At 37.3% G+C, this 16553-nt stretch overlaps 1 protein-coding gene across 1 annotated transcript in view; it reads left to right on the top strand.

Moving 5' to 3' along the window:
* PRTG (protogenin) overlaps positions 1-16553 on the top strand; it is a 129916-nt gene that overhangs the window by 96295 nt on the left and 17068 nt on the right. The window contains exons 12-15 of the mRNA XM_038419649.2: positions 10975-11070; positions 11616-11802; positions 14435-14562; positions 15428-15598. Coding sequence (XP_038275577.1) covers positions 10975-11070; positions 11616-11802; positions 14435-14562; positions 15428-15598 — 582 coding nt within the window. The remainder of the gene's footprint in view (positions 1-10974; positions 11071-11615; positions 11803-14434; positions 14563-15427; positions 15599-16553) is intronic.

Raw genomic sequence — 16553 nt, forward strand, 5'->3', positions numbered from 1 at the left:
GTTTGCCCTTGGGAGGGGCAACACCCCCCTGCTCTTCCTAAACTACGCCCATGGGAAAAAGCTAAGCTGTTTATGAGTAGCCTACCTGAAACTCTTGCATTTTGTAATCATGCTTGCAACAGCAGAATACCTAATTCTCAGGATTTGGGATGACAGTCACCAAACACAGATGTTTTTGCAATGAAATTGTGCACCTCCTAGAAAGTCACTGAAGTACAAGAAATGATAGATGGTGTTTTCATTTTGCTACACAAAAGGGTCAAAATGGCATGGGGTGCCCATGACAGCCCAACAGAGAAATGTTAGTTCTGAAAGGAAATTTATTTCATAGCTTCAGGGGAAGTTTGGGGTGCTGTGAATAGATTTCTTCTGTCGGAGCATAAAAATGTATTGTTTGTAAGATGATGCTATGTGTCTGACAGTCAATATATGTGTGTTATCATGGCAGTTACTTAAACAGATGTTAAACCAAATTCGGTAATACAGTTTTACCCTTTTGTTTAGATGCTTTTTGAGAAAGCATTCTATGAATACAAAGAACAGGCAAATTATCAAAACTGTTTCTGCTTAGTGGGAAAGGTTGAACTTCATTGTGAAAATGAAACTCTGAAACCTGTTGTTGTGGAAATCGTTTGTGTTCTTGGTCTCTTCCTGCTAATCCAGAAGGGTAAATCCTTAACTCTGTCGTGTCCCTGTTGAAATGTGGTTATAGAATCATTTAGCTAGTTTTATCCTGTAGTGTAATGTTGTTCTAAATATAGACATGGATACTTGTAGTATTGCACAACATTGCAAATTGGACTCACTATATGAATTCCTAGCAGATGTATCCATGTTAGAAATATGGGTTAATTAAGGGTCTGTTGACTCTTCTGGATATTCTTTACCCGCCTTTCTTCTTCCAAAGATGGCCTCTTTCTACATAATTCCATTAAACTGATTGTACTCTAAGGGGGTGGATTTAGGGGCAGTGCTGTCATCTTACAGAGCAGGACCAATGAGCTACGTTCCTCCCATTGGGCAGCAACAAAAGAAAAGGTTTCCCAAAAGAAAAGATGAGCACAAAAGATCAAAATTAGGTGTTTATCCAGGCCTCTGGTATCACTTTCAAGTCAGCTTTTAAGAATGTGAACCAAAATCTTCTTTAGTAAGGCTCATATTGAAAACTGTAACCCAAACTTGTTAACATTAGGATAGCTCAAATGTTTTAAAGTGTATTATTAGTATAATATTGGGAGATGGCTTTTCCCCTCCTGTTTTAGAAAAAATGTTTAAATAGAATAATAAAAGCATAGGAACTGATCCAAAACAATATGCAAGTTACTAGTAGAAATACTGTGTTATGTTACTCTAAAGAAAAAACCAGCCAAACTAAACCAGGATTTCTGAAATCTGCCTAGACTTTTCATAAAGATTTTTAAACTCTTGAAATAGATCCCTTATTTCTGCAGCCACTCAGATACCTAAATGATAAAGTCGGGCAATTTTTTTCCGCAACTCCCCACCCCCCTTTGTTGATTGTGGGCAGTAGAAGAGGTGATGTTTTTACTGCAAGGGGGTGTGAGGTGGTGTTTGTCCTGAGGCCCTTCAAGGGGATAGAACAAAGCTACAAAAGGGATATATAGAGCCTTTTCAGGTTTAGACAAATAAGCAAGAACCATCCAAAGCCACAGAAAGCTAGACTGTTTAGTGGGATTGACTCACATCTGTCATATGATCTAGTTTCTACCCAAATAAACTTTCACAATGTTGTAGAAAGAAAAAATGTATCGTTTCTCTTTTAGTTACTTGGAAAACATGAGTACCACAAAAAGAAAAGGAGGTCTTGTGGCACCTTAGAGACTAACAAATTTATTTGAGCATAAGCTTTCATGAGCTACAGCTCACTTCATCGGATGCATTCAGTGGAAATGCATCCGATAAAGTGAGCTGTAGCTCACAAAAGCTTATGTTCAAATAAATTTGTTAGTCTCTAAGGTGCCACAAGTCCTCCTTTTCTTTTTGCGGATACAGATTAACACGGCTGCTACTCTGAAATGAGTACCACAGACAGTCTCTGTTCCATCTTCAATTATCTTTAAATTGAAGTGTAAACTATTTGGGATGTGAAGTTCTGGTAATTTTTAATCTTTCAGAGTGTCATTCTGTATTTTCAGAGCTGTGTTTTAATTCTAGTTACCTAAGGAAATTCCAATAAAAAAAAAACCTCCCTAAACATTTACAAATTAACTAGTAAAAATATTTCTAAATTACTGGTACATAGCCACACAATGCACATATAGAAGATTGTTTAAAGTATAATGTGATAGTGTTGCTATAATAACTTTTTGTTTGTGTATTTCACCCATACATTTTATCTAATACACGTGTCTAGGGCAGTGTATAGGTACAGTTTTTAAAAAATGGAAATATATAAAAATCCAGTAGTCAGAGGACTAGTGAAGGGGGATTGCCTATTTTGGAAAGAAACTGCTTGCAATATATATTGTAACACCGCTTCAAACTTTTTTATTTCATTGTGTTGTGTGATGCGCTGGTCTCCTTCTCATTTGCCTTGTGTATCTGAAATGTATTTGCTTATTTTTCTAATAAGTTTCTGCAGTATTTACATTACTTTGCTTCAAAAGTGCATTTTTAAGGATAGTGTTTCTCACTGTTCTCCTTTTCCCACCCTTCCCCCTTAATTCCCCTGGACCTCTGTTGCTTGGAGCAGACTTTGGCTAGCCCCAGATTCTATGTCAAAGGCCATGACCCAGATGTCACAGCAGCCCATGCTGCTGGCCTCTTCTCTGAATAATTATCTGGAGTTTATTGTGTTGAAGGGATGGGCTTGGGGGCAGTGCAGTCACCCTGGAAAGCCAGACCAATGAACTATCCAGCCGGACTGCTACACAACAATGGACCTGTAGGTTATGCAAAAAAAGGCAGCACAAAAGATTAAATTAAAATGGGCATTTGGCCAGATAAGTTTATTCTTAGAACTTAAACCTAAGGATCTAACCCTATCAGTTCTTTCTGCCTTTAAAGGGCAATAGTGTTTTCAAAAACTTTTAAACTGAAAGAAAAAAATGTTTTTAAATTGTTTTAGTATGTTAGAGTAACACTGACATGGTTCTCTTCTCCCCCACCCCAGCTTTTTAAATCACTATATTGGGCTGAAAAGTTTAAGTTGCTGGTATGGTCAGAATCTCAAGCACTAGAATGACAGTTTTCTTAAGCAATCCCATACAATTCTCATCCTGGAGGAAGGCAGGGCAAGAGGGAGAGAAAGGCTTTCCTTTCTCAAAAAGAAAAGGAGTACTTGTGGCACCTTAGAGACTAACAAATTTATTTGAGCATAAGCTTTCGTGAGCTACAGCTCACTTCATCGGATGCATGCAGTAGCTCACAAAAGCTTATGCTCAAATAAATTAGTCTCTAAGGTGCCACAAGTACTCCTTTTCTTTTTGCGAATACAGACTAACACGGCTACTACTCTGAAACCTTTCCTTTCTATCTACTGAGAAATCATTTTCTTTCCAGTGTGTCAGAGAACTGAGATGTTAAGAGCAGTGAGGTACAGGAAAGTGTCCAGTATCTGGATTTAATATGAACCAGTAATAAATGGTACTAAAATGCCCTATTTTCTTTAGGTTCCTTTATCTGTTTATGTCCTCAAGAATGATTTATTTTTTAAATTTCAAATTCAGCTTTTGGAGTGCCCTCTCGTCTTTTAAACCACTCTGAGTATTGAATGAAAGACTGCTGGAGGTGGACTCGCTGTTCTGCGGGGGGGGGGGGTGAAGGGAGGGAGTTCTTTCATGGTCCTGACCTCGGATTCTTTCTTAATTTTATCTAGCCCTGACCTGTTGGCTCTGCTCTGGCTCCTTTCAAGGCCTTTGGAGCTTCACAAACATGCAGCAGCTGAAAGAAACAATGACAGAGGTTTTAGGGGCTGCAATATTACACTCTCTTCTAACCTCGGCTAAATAGTTTGTAAACAGATGCTTTCTATGATGCATTTGCCAGAAAGCCAAAATGCTGGCTGTGTTAACATCAGCAAACACAGCTCTATAAAATTCTTGATTTAGGACCATCAGTTTGTCCTGCAGGATGTTTGATGTGTAAAATATGCTCTTGGGAGCACACATTAAATGTTCTTCATCACTATCCATCTTCAACACTGTGGGTACATTTAGAATAAAAGGAAGTCATAGAGACAAGAAGATTTACCAAAATTTCAATAGAACAAACAGTTCCTGTTTTTTTTTATTTGAATAAAAGTGATTAAAAGGATAATGTTAAAAAGTTATCAGGACATACAGTTTGCTATTGCTGATTTATTTGTTTTTTTTTTTTTTTTTTTAACTTTAGAGAGTGTATGTATATTATATAGATAGATAGATAGATAGATAGACCTTCCACATTATTTTTATATCTATCTATCTGTATAATGGAAGGTCTTTGAAGGTTTATGGAAAATACAGAATTGACAATTGCAGAAAACCATTCTTAGAGACTTTTCTGGGAATTCTGTTTGTGCAGTCTTGAGCGGAATGATTATATCTAATAATTTCACCAGTGGCAAAAGTATCAGGAGCTGCTTTTTGTTATCCTCTGATTTCTCATCCAGACATTCCTTTCTCACTGCCCCCACTCTTTCTAGCAATGTATTCATTGGAAGTGGATGATGACACCATCTGGCAGTAACGAGGTATAACTCCAGCAGATGGAACCAACCTGTGTGTGGGGAGACATCCCTTCCTCTCTCCATGTTGCTTTTACCACTTGGGGAAACATCTACAAAACAAACGGAATCTTTGTCCTTCTGTAAAATGGGAATAACTGCTACTGTGATCTCCTCATATCCCAGCAGAAGCTAGGATTTCAACTTAAATTTCAGAAGCCACTGAGTGTCAGCAGAAACTTATTGTGTTTTGGACAATGTAAGGTCATCTTGTATATTTTTCTTTATTTGCCACAATGTTATAGAAACTCTGGAACTAAATAAGAACATTGTGATGTTATTCATCCTAAGGAATTTTATGCTCTGCCACATACACTGTAAGTCAGTTCTGGCACATTGGTGGTTAAGTCCTTGTTTACATTAATAGACTGGCTACTTCTATACCAGTGTACAATAAAGGGCATTTTTTGTACCATTTAGAATATCTACATTTGGAAGTGGGTGCCTTTGTTTGAAAATTTGGCCATGGATATTTAAATAGTATTTAGATGGTAATTTCATGTCGCTTTAAAAGTTTCTATTCAATCTAGTCTGTTAAAGAATTATAAAAAAGACTTACTTCAGACACAAATATTCCTAGCTGACTGTCATGTTGTAATGAGTACTCTTTTATTTTTATATCAATTGGCTTCACTAAAAGGGAAGTGAAAGATTTGCCAGAAGCAGAGCTGATGTCATTAGATCTAGTTATTAAGTAAATGGTAAAATAGTTATGCTTAATAAAGCATGGCAGGCTCTAAAATACCGAAGAGTAGCAGTATTGCCAAGAAGTCAAGTCTCCTCAACTTTTCACAGTGCTCAGCAGTTCTCTGGATTCCTTGTGCATAGAAAAATTCTGTAGTAATGTTGCCCTCATCTTCCTGGGAAATGAATTGACTTTCCATGAAAATAGGACTGTAACTTGAGAGCTCCTTTTTAATTGGATTCCTGTATAATCCATCACCTTTCAGTGCCGAGACATCAGGACCATTCTGTTATATGAAATACTGAATAAATATGGTTAATTTAATAGAAAAAAACATTTCCCAGAGTCAGATTTTTCTTATAGCCATTACTTGATTTTGATAACTCGGTGTATAGCAGTAATAACAATATGCTATACCTATATATATGCTTAGTAACTGTGAATTGCATGGGTATAACCATACCTTTGGAAACTCACCAGATAAAGTACTGGAGTGAAATTTTGTTACCAAGACCTCTTATGAGAAATTTTAACCACTTTCACAATTTTCTGTTACTTCAGGTTATAATATATGCTTTTTAATTGAAAATCCGAAATGCAATTTAAAATTTAAGTAAACATACATTTTAAAATATGTGCTAACCTTATTTAGCTCTGTAGTTTTACTGTGTGAAACCTGTCAGTCAGCTGCTGAAGAGAGAGAATACTTCTCCCTAGTGTCCTGTTGCTGTGAGAAATATCAGATAATAGCTCACCTTAATTGATTACTCTCGTTATAGTGGGTATGGCAACACCCATTTTTTCATGTTCTCTGTGTGTGTGTGTGTGTGTGTGTGTGTGTGTGTGTGTATATATCTTCCTACTGTATTTTCCACTGCAGGCATCCAATTAAGTGGGCTGTAGCTCACAAAAGCTTATGCTCAAATAAATTTGTTAGTCTCTAAGGTGCCACACATACTCCTCGTTCTTTTTGCAGATAGTAGCACTGGTTCACTGAGGAATTTTGTGGGAGGGCGAACTAAAGGGATGTGGATTACAAAATATCATTTCACCAGAAGATACTGAAGTACCTAGAGAAACTGCACAGCTTTGCAGCCTAATGAGAAGATTTTGTAGGTCCTACATCAAGACTGGTTAAATATTAATACTTTTGAGCAAAGAAAGTTAATCTGAATCAGGAACATTTAGGTAAATACTTTTTAAACTAATCCATGTATTTTAGACACATTGGCTCTTGCCAACGCTTATTTTATTGATCTCACTATCAAAGTACAACTTATAGTTGAAGTCGTATATTTTTCTTTTAATGTTGACTTTATTGGTAGTACTAGATATATGGACCAGATCCTCAGGATAACTTCACTGAGACCTCTGGAGCTATGCCAGATAATATCATCTGAGCGTCTGATCCACAATGTTTTCACAGTTTATGTACTAGTTTATGTACTGTAGAAGTACAATTACAGTAAAACTTGTGAAATAGGTCTACCAAATTTATATTAATATCTCAACAGTGCTGGTCTCTTGATCTACATGAGCTGTACTGTTTAGGTCCTTTTCACCAATATATTTATTTAGATTTAAATAATAAAAAAGATGCCTACAGAAAAGCTCTAAGTAGCCTGGTGCTCAATCTTACAATATATAATATATATATTATACATTAATAATATATATAATACAGGCAACAACATTATTTAAAGAAAAAAAGAGAGGAACAAGTTAATTTAATTCAGCCAGCCAGCAAATGAACTAAAAAATAGCTCCTATTCACCTTGTCTCCAGGAACATACTTTTAGTGAAACCCAGTCAAATAAATCACAAATTCCAGAGTTAAATGAAGCAGTTCATAATTATATCAAACTATTCAAATATATCACACACAGCCAATGTCTTTATTTTATATTCAGTTTTTGAATTCAATTAAGATACTGAATTTTCTGTGAAGTTGGTTAAGTGAATTCCTAAGTCCAGTTGTTGCTGAATAGGAACAATCTTTTGTTGCAGAGATGTGTTACTTCTGTGCATGAGTGACGGCCTTTGTGGGTTTTGCGTTGACTTCTGAGGCTCTGAAGCCACCCCATTGCCATCTAATGTACATGGATGGAATAAATTAAACTCCAAACTGTCAGACCCCAGGCTGGCATGCCATTACCAATCTTTTATCAGTGATTTATGTTTAAACTGTTCAGGATATCTATACTGGATAAAGATAAGGAAGCCCCTTAAGTTTGTTTTCTCTCCCAGGATATGCCTGGCTTTAGGGAAAGACTGTTTGATCCAGTTGATGAACTGTAAGATAAAAGTGTTTATGCCAAATATGTATTGGAATTGCCACCTAGGAATAAATCATATCTCAAGCCAGTAAATCAACCCAACAAATAATGCCTTTCATATTCTAAATACAGGCTATTTCAAAACAAAAATATCTTCTTTCCCCTTCATAAAATAGATTGTGAAAATCCCTTTTCCTGATTTATCTAAGCTAGATCCAGATCTGTAGGTACTGGTGACTTTGTTTTGCATATGTTTTGTCTTGACCAATATATCTTTTGCAAATATCCTTTGAATTGGATATTTTACCAATATTATGAGAGTAATTTGTGATTTTATATTGGTTTCTTTGGCTGTCCAGTACAGTTTCCTCTTACATTCTTTTTTTGACCTTTTGTCTTTTTTGATCTCCACTATTTTTAGGTTATTTCCATCTAGTACATAGTGCAGCACCCTTTAGCAGTAACAGGCTATAATGCCAATATGTGCTTTCTCAGCCATGAAACCTAGAGTCTTGTGAAATGCAGCAATGCATGGCAGCTTAGTAAACTCTCTACAAGGATTATGGATTCCATTTTTGATCTAGGCAACCTAGCTAGGAATTGAACCATGCTGTCTCAAGTGTAGCAGATTCATTATGTAAAGAACTTTTGCTTTTAAACAGTAAAGACAATTCAGAGATCTTCCTGTGTTAAAGAAGGAGCAGATTACTTGTGTTTTTATATAAAGTTAAAGTTCTTTGTGTGATCAGTCTTTGAAGCTTTTCATATTGTGCCTGAGTAAGAGCAATTATATTAAATTTTGTACTTGATGCAGACTAATGCAGATGCTTTTATTTAAAGAAGTCTGATTAAAAATAGTGTGACGGGAAGACGTTTTTAAAAAATAACTTTATTGACTTTTGGCAGTGTAATTCTCCCTCTGCTCTCCAAGCCTTATCAAGTGTTAATGAGGAATTCAGGTTAAGAAAAAAGCAGTGAGTATAAACAGACCTCACAGGCTCATTCAGCTCAGCAGGACATTAGGCCTTAGCTATTCTTCATTGCACACTGAAGATGATCAGTTCTGGGTGACCACTTTCAAAGGGCACAAGGCGTTTTTGAAGGTGCTCGGCAGGATGATAGATTGTTATGTCTGTCATCCTGTGTCTTGCGGAAATGCAGCAGGGGTCTCCTCTGGAGGAACTTGTAAAGAAAAGGATAGACTGTGAAACTTGGTCAGTTGAATATCACTTGGCTATATGGAGTCTCTTTAAAGGCCTTGTAAGTAGTATTTGAATTCCAGATTTTGCTGGAAAAGGATGGGAGAATTCAATTCAAATAATAAATGAAAAACAACTCCTCCAAACCTCACTGCAAAAGTCATTCTCTGGGATGTTGAAAGAAGTTCTTATAACTAAATGTATGTTAAAAAATCAAGTTTTCTTAGATCTCTCAGCTAGAAGCTGAGAAGCCTAAATATCATGTGATGGTGTTGCTGGCCAAGCAGGAAGCCCTTGAAAGAATAAGATCCCATTTTTATGAGATTCCCAACCTAATTTTGCAGCGCCAAGAAGTTTTAATAGTTTGGATTTGGTCTATCTCAACTTTTGGATATTTCAGATGTTCATCTCTCTCTCTCATTTTTGGTTTTTCAAACGCTCAGATGTTTTTCTCATTTCCTTTAACTACTTGGGAGACAACAGTGAGATCTTGACATTCTGATGAAATTTCCAGTTTTAAAACCCATCCAGACATTTTTTTTATTTTTTCCTTGAGATCAATCTAGGTATCCGTGTCTGCCTTTCTAATTGTAGTCTGTGGACTAGTAGCACTTGACTTAATAGATTTATAAAGATATATTTTCAGGTTAAAAAAAATTAAACAATATTCCTTATCTTTGCTACTACAACACTTTATTCTTTAACACTGACAGAATGTTTAAAAATAATTTTCCTTTTATTGTTTGTTGTTTACTTGTAGCATTTTATTCTGCTTGGACAGTGAAAACATATTGTTTAGTTTCACTTTTTGATTCTCATATGCACTTATTTGCTGCAAAGTTTGTTTTAAACAAAGCAGGGGAGAATTTAAGTCCAAACAAATTCTTTCACTGATCACTTAAAATCATGAAATCATTTGTATTTGATTCAGTAACAAAAAATAGTTAAAACAAAGTCTACACTTGCAGCATTACCTACGCATTAAAAGTTGTTGTTTTTCTTTAATCCCTCCTAGATACTGTCTAAGTATAAGAATCTGCCCATGTCAATATATTCATTTATTTCAAAACCATCACAAAAGCATTTTACAAAATATAAGAATTCCAGCAACAGCAATGGAGAGTTTATGTAGCAGTAGCAGAAAATTTACTCCTTAAAGGGACCCTTATCTACTTGAAAATCAACCTGAAAACTTTATGTACACTCTTGTTGCAAATAAGACACAAATTTAATAAAACTGAGAGATTAGAAGGAAAAAAATACACTTTTTCTCTATATTTTTCAGTTTGTTTACTTTGGTGAAGATTTTCAAAGGCTAAAAAGAAAAGGCCTAAGCATATTTGGTGGCATTACTCTTAGGCCTACCCAAAAGATCCATCTAAAACCCACCAGGGAAGCAGAAAAACCCTTAGAACAAAATGTTTAAAGGATTTTTTTTTTAAATGTAGGACATAAAGGGAGCTGTATTAGAAAACAGAAGTTTTAAAAACTAATCACCTTAAAAAAAAAAAACAAGTAGGCAGTGACCCATTAAGCAAGCCAGAATCAGCTTTAAAGAAAATACCTAAAATCTAGTGTTATAAGTCAGAAGACATTAATTAGCATTATTGTATTCACTGTATAAACTCTGGAGACCCATAGCCATATCATTTCTGCTTGTTTCTTGGTTGATTCCAGTCCCACTCTCCTGTCTTTGTCCCATCTCTTTCTATCCTGTATCTCCAGTAACAAATCTTGGTATCTGGAACTCATTCTATATACTCTACTCCAGTAGCCTACTTTATATTCTGAATGTTATTTCTATGCACTGAATAATGTTCAATAAAATTCAGCATTACAGCCACAAAAGTGAGCCGCTGATGTGGAAGGAAATTGAGATTCATCCCACTCTACTGAAGTCTATGACATAACTCTGGTTTAGGCCGATGGGAGCAAGGTTGGAGTTACTCTTTGATTCCAGCGAGCAAGTTTTGAACCAGAATTGTAGTAGGACCAAACTGATCGCAGCAGCATCCTAGTGTTTCTGTAGATATTTGAAAATCTGTATTCTTCGTCTGTAGTCTAATTATTCCTTTTCTCTCTGTGCAGATCCCAGAAGAAAGTACCATGTAAGGTTATTGGCATATAATAGCATGGAAGAAGGTTACCAGGCAGACCAAACAGTCAGTACTCCAGGATGTGTCTGTAAGTGCTGAAGTTGCATTACCAATTCTACTAACAGCTGAGCAGTTCAGGATCCATAGCAGCCCTACATGTCTGTGTTTTTAATCTCATAAAATATCAATTTATAAAACTTTTTTTAAAAATCACAACATTTGTGACAACTACAGATCCTCCGAATCCTCTCCACCCACCATTTAGCAAAAGGCTTCTGTTGTACTTATAAAACATGAAATACAACTGGGAAAAGCAAGATAAATAGCAAGCAGCACTTCCTTCCTTTGTCGTTCTGGTTAGTACCTGCCCCTGTCAATGATTTTTTCAGAGATATTTCCACTGTTCCTGCTGATGTTTTGTCCCCATTTTTAATTAGATTAAAGGGGCCGATCTCTTGATGTGGTGCTAGATTTTGCTAGAAATCATGTAACAGTCTGAACCAGACCCCTGAGCACTGTCTAACCTTGGACAATATCAGATCTGGATCCAAATTTATCTACTCAGATTTATCTAATCTGCCAACATTCGTAAAGAGTTCATAAAACAAATCCTGCTTCTCTTTGTTTAAACAGCTGTCCGTGATCGTATGGTTCCACCACCACCACCACCCCACCACCTATATGCCAAAGCTAACACTTCGTCTTCTATCTACCTCCACTGGGGAAGGCCTGCATTTACCTCTGCACAAGTCATTAACTACACCATTCGCTGTAATCCTGTGGGGCTGCAGAATGCTTCTTTGGTGCTCTACCTTCAAACGTATGTACAGTTCTGCAAGTTATTCTTTGTTCCCCAGATTCTTCCTCTTTACTGTCTCATCTGTCTGCCTTCTTTTGATTATCGCTTACTATTTCCCTCTAGCTGCAAGGCAAGTACTTTTCCCAGGCTTCTGCCAGTTCTGATTCTTAGGAGGTACTATTAGAACACTGTAGTTCTTCACTCTTGTTGACAGACTGGGTCTCCTCCCTGCCACTTTCCCTTCGCTGAGGTGTTCGGTTCCAGCCCTGCTCCAAGTGTAGCTGGGTCATGGAATGAGGACACAAATGTTGAGTTGCTTGTCAGTGATGTGATGCAAGTTTAATGTATCTCTGAGCTCTTCTTTGTCCAAAGAAAAGAGAGACTGGAAGAGTGTTCAGAATGAAATAGATTTGCTATTTACAGATAAACTTGGCAAAGATAGGTTTCAGAGTAGCAGCCGTGTTAGTCTGTATTCGCAAAAAGAAAAGGAGTACTTGTGGCACCTTAGAGACTAAAATTTATTTGAGCATAAGCTTTCATGAGCTACAGCTCACTTCATCGGATGCGTTCGACCAAATCCATTCGACCAAATTTGAGCATAAGCTTTCGTGAGCTACATATGAAGTGAGCTGTAGCTCACGAAAGCTTATGCTCAAATAAATTTGTTAGTCTCTAAGGTGCCACAAGTCCTCCTTTTCTTTTGGCAAAGATAGGACATGGTCAAGTGATCTAATCCCAGAATTAAACTACATAGCTTGATCTCAGCATGACACTGAGTGCACTGAGCCCTGAAGAGTGTGTGGAGTGGTGCAGAATCCAAAGCCCGCTTGTGTGGCAGGGGACGAGTTCCCGTGGAGAGGCAGCACAAGCATCAGAGGAACGCATGGCTCTGCAACTGTACAGGGAGGTTTCAGAGTAGCAGCCGTGTTAGTCTGTATTCGCAAAAAGAAAAGGAGTACTTGTGGCACCTTAGAGACTAACAAATTTATTAGAGCATAAGCTTTCATGAGCTACAGCTCACTTCATCGGATGCGTTCGACCAAATGCGTTCGACCAAATTTGAGCATAAGCTTTCGTGAGCTACATATGAAGTGAGCTGTAGCTCACGAAAGCTTATGCTCAAATAAATTTGTTAGTCTCTAAGGTGCCACAAGTACTCCTTTTCTTTGTACAGGGAGGGGGAGTCTGTCAGGGCTCACCTCTCTAGCTGGTTGAGGTGGGCACACAACATGGGCTGGTCAGCCTTCCAATATGCTGCTATTCCATTAAGGCTGCCTGTGATTGGGGCCGTGGTGCTCATCAAGAAATAGCCAGGTCCCTACCTGGTCCATGTCTGTGCATATGGCCCCTAAAGTTGCAGCTGATAGGTGTAGAGGAATTTGGTGAGAGAGGGACATCTACATTCACCTGCTGCCACCTGGATTGCATGTGTGCAAAGAGTGTGGCACCACACTCCTTCTGCCTGCTTCTGCAGAACCAGATGCTTGTGGACCTCCTCCACTCTGAGAGATGTGTATGTGTAACACACTCTGCTCCGAGCACAACTAGAGATCTGTACCAGCAGTATGAAGCTGTGCTCAGCACTTTTGTGGATCCCATCCACATGATATGGCTTCCCTTTGCACCCCTGGCAGGATCAAGTCCTACTTGTGGTTCTGACATACCCCTCTATGACTTTGGCCCCAAATTTTTCTTTAGTTTTGGGTGCCTGATTTGAGATGTTGGCTGATTTTCAGTGGTGCTGAGCATCCACAACTCTGCTTAACTTCATCTGGAGTTGTGGTGCTCAGGATGCCTGGAAATCTAGCCCTGGATGTCCTAAGATGTGCACCCAAAATTAGAGATCACTTATGGCATTTGGGCCATAACCTCTCTGCCCAAATTTTCCATTTGTAAAATAGGGCTAATATTTACCTGCTTTCACAGGGGTGCTATACAGCTTTGTTAATGCTTGTAAAGGACTTAGACGATGAAAACTTCTGTCAGTGCTAAGTATTTTGATTGTGTTTATTAATAACGTATTGTACATGTGTTTAGGAAAGGAAAAGTGGTGTTTTAAAACCTAGGTTTTATTTTATTACTAATACATTTCTCTCCATTTCTCTGACTTTAAAATTACATGTGATATAATTTTCACATTGTTACTTGTACTTAAAATAACTGCAGCAGGGCAGTAAACTCCCATTTCTGACAAAAATAAAAGATTTCAAATACAGGCTTGCAAAATTTGAACACAGAAGATGCAAACAGTACATGGGAGATTAAATAAATGGCCAGAGGCAGATTCTGTGCTCTGTAATGCCAGTGTAAATTCAGAGTTACTCCCCTGATGTCAGCACTGCTAGTCAGGTATCATTACAATTAACACAGGTATCACTGAGAGCAGAATTTGGCCCCAAAGAGTCAAAGCAGATCCAAATGTCTCATTAATTTTGTGACTAACTTCTAAACTGTGATTTATAAGCATCATTCTAAATACCCAGAGTGACATTCACTGGTGGACAACTCAAAATAGGTTTAACTGGTCCACAAGCCTTGCACTAGCCCTCTGCACAGGGGTGAATTGCATATTAGTTCCCAAGGGATTTCATCTGGATTTGAAACCATCAGCCACCCTTAGTATTAAATATCTTTTATTGATTCTTTTGTATAGATCGGAAACTCACATGTTGGTTCAAGGTCTAGAACCAAAAACCAAGTATGAGTTTGCAGTTCGACTGCATGTGGATCAGCTGTCTAGTCCTTGGAGTCCGGTAGTTTACCATACCACACTTCCAGAAGGTAAGGGCAGTAGGGTATAGTTAGCCAATAATAATACTATACTAAAAAGGACTTTTTCTAAGTCAGTGGACCTGGAAACTGTCATCTAGTCTGTTTTGATTTTTGTTAAGTGAATTTTGTCTTTCATCTTTCTCCCAGTTGCTTTGCTATTGCTCCTGTTTGTCAGGATTGTTCTTCTAACTGCATTTCTGCACACCCTCACTATTTTGCAGCTGTGAAAATGTATATGAATTCTGAGAGAAAATCCACAGATGATGGAGTATCAAATGTAACTTGCTTCCTCCATAAATATAATTTGGATTAAAATAACATAAATAAGAGCTTTAAATTATCATGTTATAGGGAGACTGTCAACTTTTAAATCATATATTTTGGGAGGAAAAAATCTTTATCCGTGTTATCAAAACCTGAAACTATCAAAACTAAAACAATGTTAAAAATCCAATTTCCTATTCACTATTGAAGATGCTTGTTTACAAATTTGCATTTGTCAACTTGGATTATGAAAATCTGTAGTAAAGTTAGTTTCATTTTCACCTTCTCTGTGTTGCAGTATTTGAGTGGCACACACTAAGGGAAATGTTAATTTGTTTATAAACAACTGTCTCCATTGGAATGAAAAGGAAAATCATGATCATGAGGTTTTTTTAAAAGCTTGATTTTACAAAATCTAAGCTGTAGACTAAATTTGAACTGAAAGAAAGTGTCTTTTGAGCACACTGGTGTGTGTTTGCCCAGTTGTCTACTTAGAACTTAGCTATAGCCATTGCTATGGTATTAGAATCTGTACATCTTTTTCCTTTGGAGTAATTTAAGTGCATATGAATGTGTTTACCCTAATAATATTGTGTTACTGTCCTCCTAGCACCAGCTGGCCCTCCTCTTGGAGTGAAGGTAACTTTGATAGAAGATGATACTGCTTTGGTTTCCTGGAAGCCACCTGATGGTCCTGAGACAGTTGTTACTCGCTATACTATCCTCTATGCTTCTAGGAAGGCTTGGATTGCTGGAGAGTGGCAAGTGCTACACAGAGAAGGTAAACTATAATCATAAATGCTAGAGCTGGAAAAGTTATGGCAATCCACTCTAAGAGAACCGAAAATAGCATAATGTTTTGTGATCAACAACAAAAGAAAAAAGTGCTGCTAACATTCATGGCAATACCACGACAATTCTGAATGCATCCGATGAAGTGAGCTGTAGCTCACAAAAGTTTATGCTCAAATAAATTTGTTAGTCTCTATGGTGCCACAAGTACTCCTTTTCTTTTTGCGAATACAAACTAACACGACTGCTACTCTGAATTCTGAATATGTTTAGTTTAGAATTATTCGCTGGATTGTGGTGGAAAGACATTTAAAACTGGTAAATAGAACAAAATGAGTGGGGAGAGAAGCCTTCTGCAGTGCATTGCCATTCAGCTTGTACAATGAACTGAAACTTTCCATAAATCCAATTATAGTTAATCAGCTTCACGTAGCTCCACTGTCATGATAATAGTGGAGGTTTCATTTTTAAGTGCATACCTGCAGACCTCAAGTTCCTAAAGTGTTGCACTACTCTGTAAAGTGACTCTGTAGAAATGACATTGCAGGATTCCATGTTTTTTGTATAATTCTGACTGTTAGCTGTGCAAACTCAATTTGGGTTCCAAACATCAAGCTTTCTGGCTTCTCACCCCAGGTCATAAAGATTTTGCAACTGGAATTTAACTAATTATATTGATGATACAAGAGCCAGAATATAATCCACCTCATTCTCTCATATAGCTGTGTTGGATCTGCAGTACTAACGTGAAGAAAAAGTAAAAGTAAGGCTTATTTTTGTCAGTAAAGTAATCTGAGATGACTCTGAATAAACAGAAATCAGATCTGGTGAGTAAGAAGGTGCCATTTTTATAGAGTAGGATTTTTGCTCTTTGAAGAGCTGCATCTCAATAATAGGCTTATTTTATTCCCAGAAAAACTATGAAAATGGAGGTCAGAATACAT

The sequence above is a fragment of the Dermochelys coriacea genome, chromosome 10 (assembly GCF_009764565.3).
Source record: "Dermochelys coriacea isolate rDerCor1 chromosome 10, rDerCor1.pri.v4, whole genome shotgun sequence".
Taxonomy (NCBI): domain Eukaryota; kingdom Metazoa; phylum Chordata; order Testudines; family Dermochelyidae; genus Dermochelys; species Dermochelys coriacea.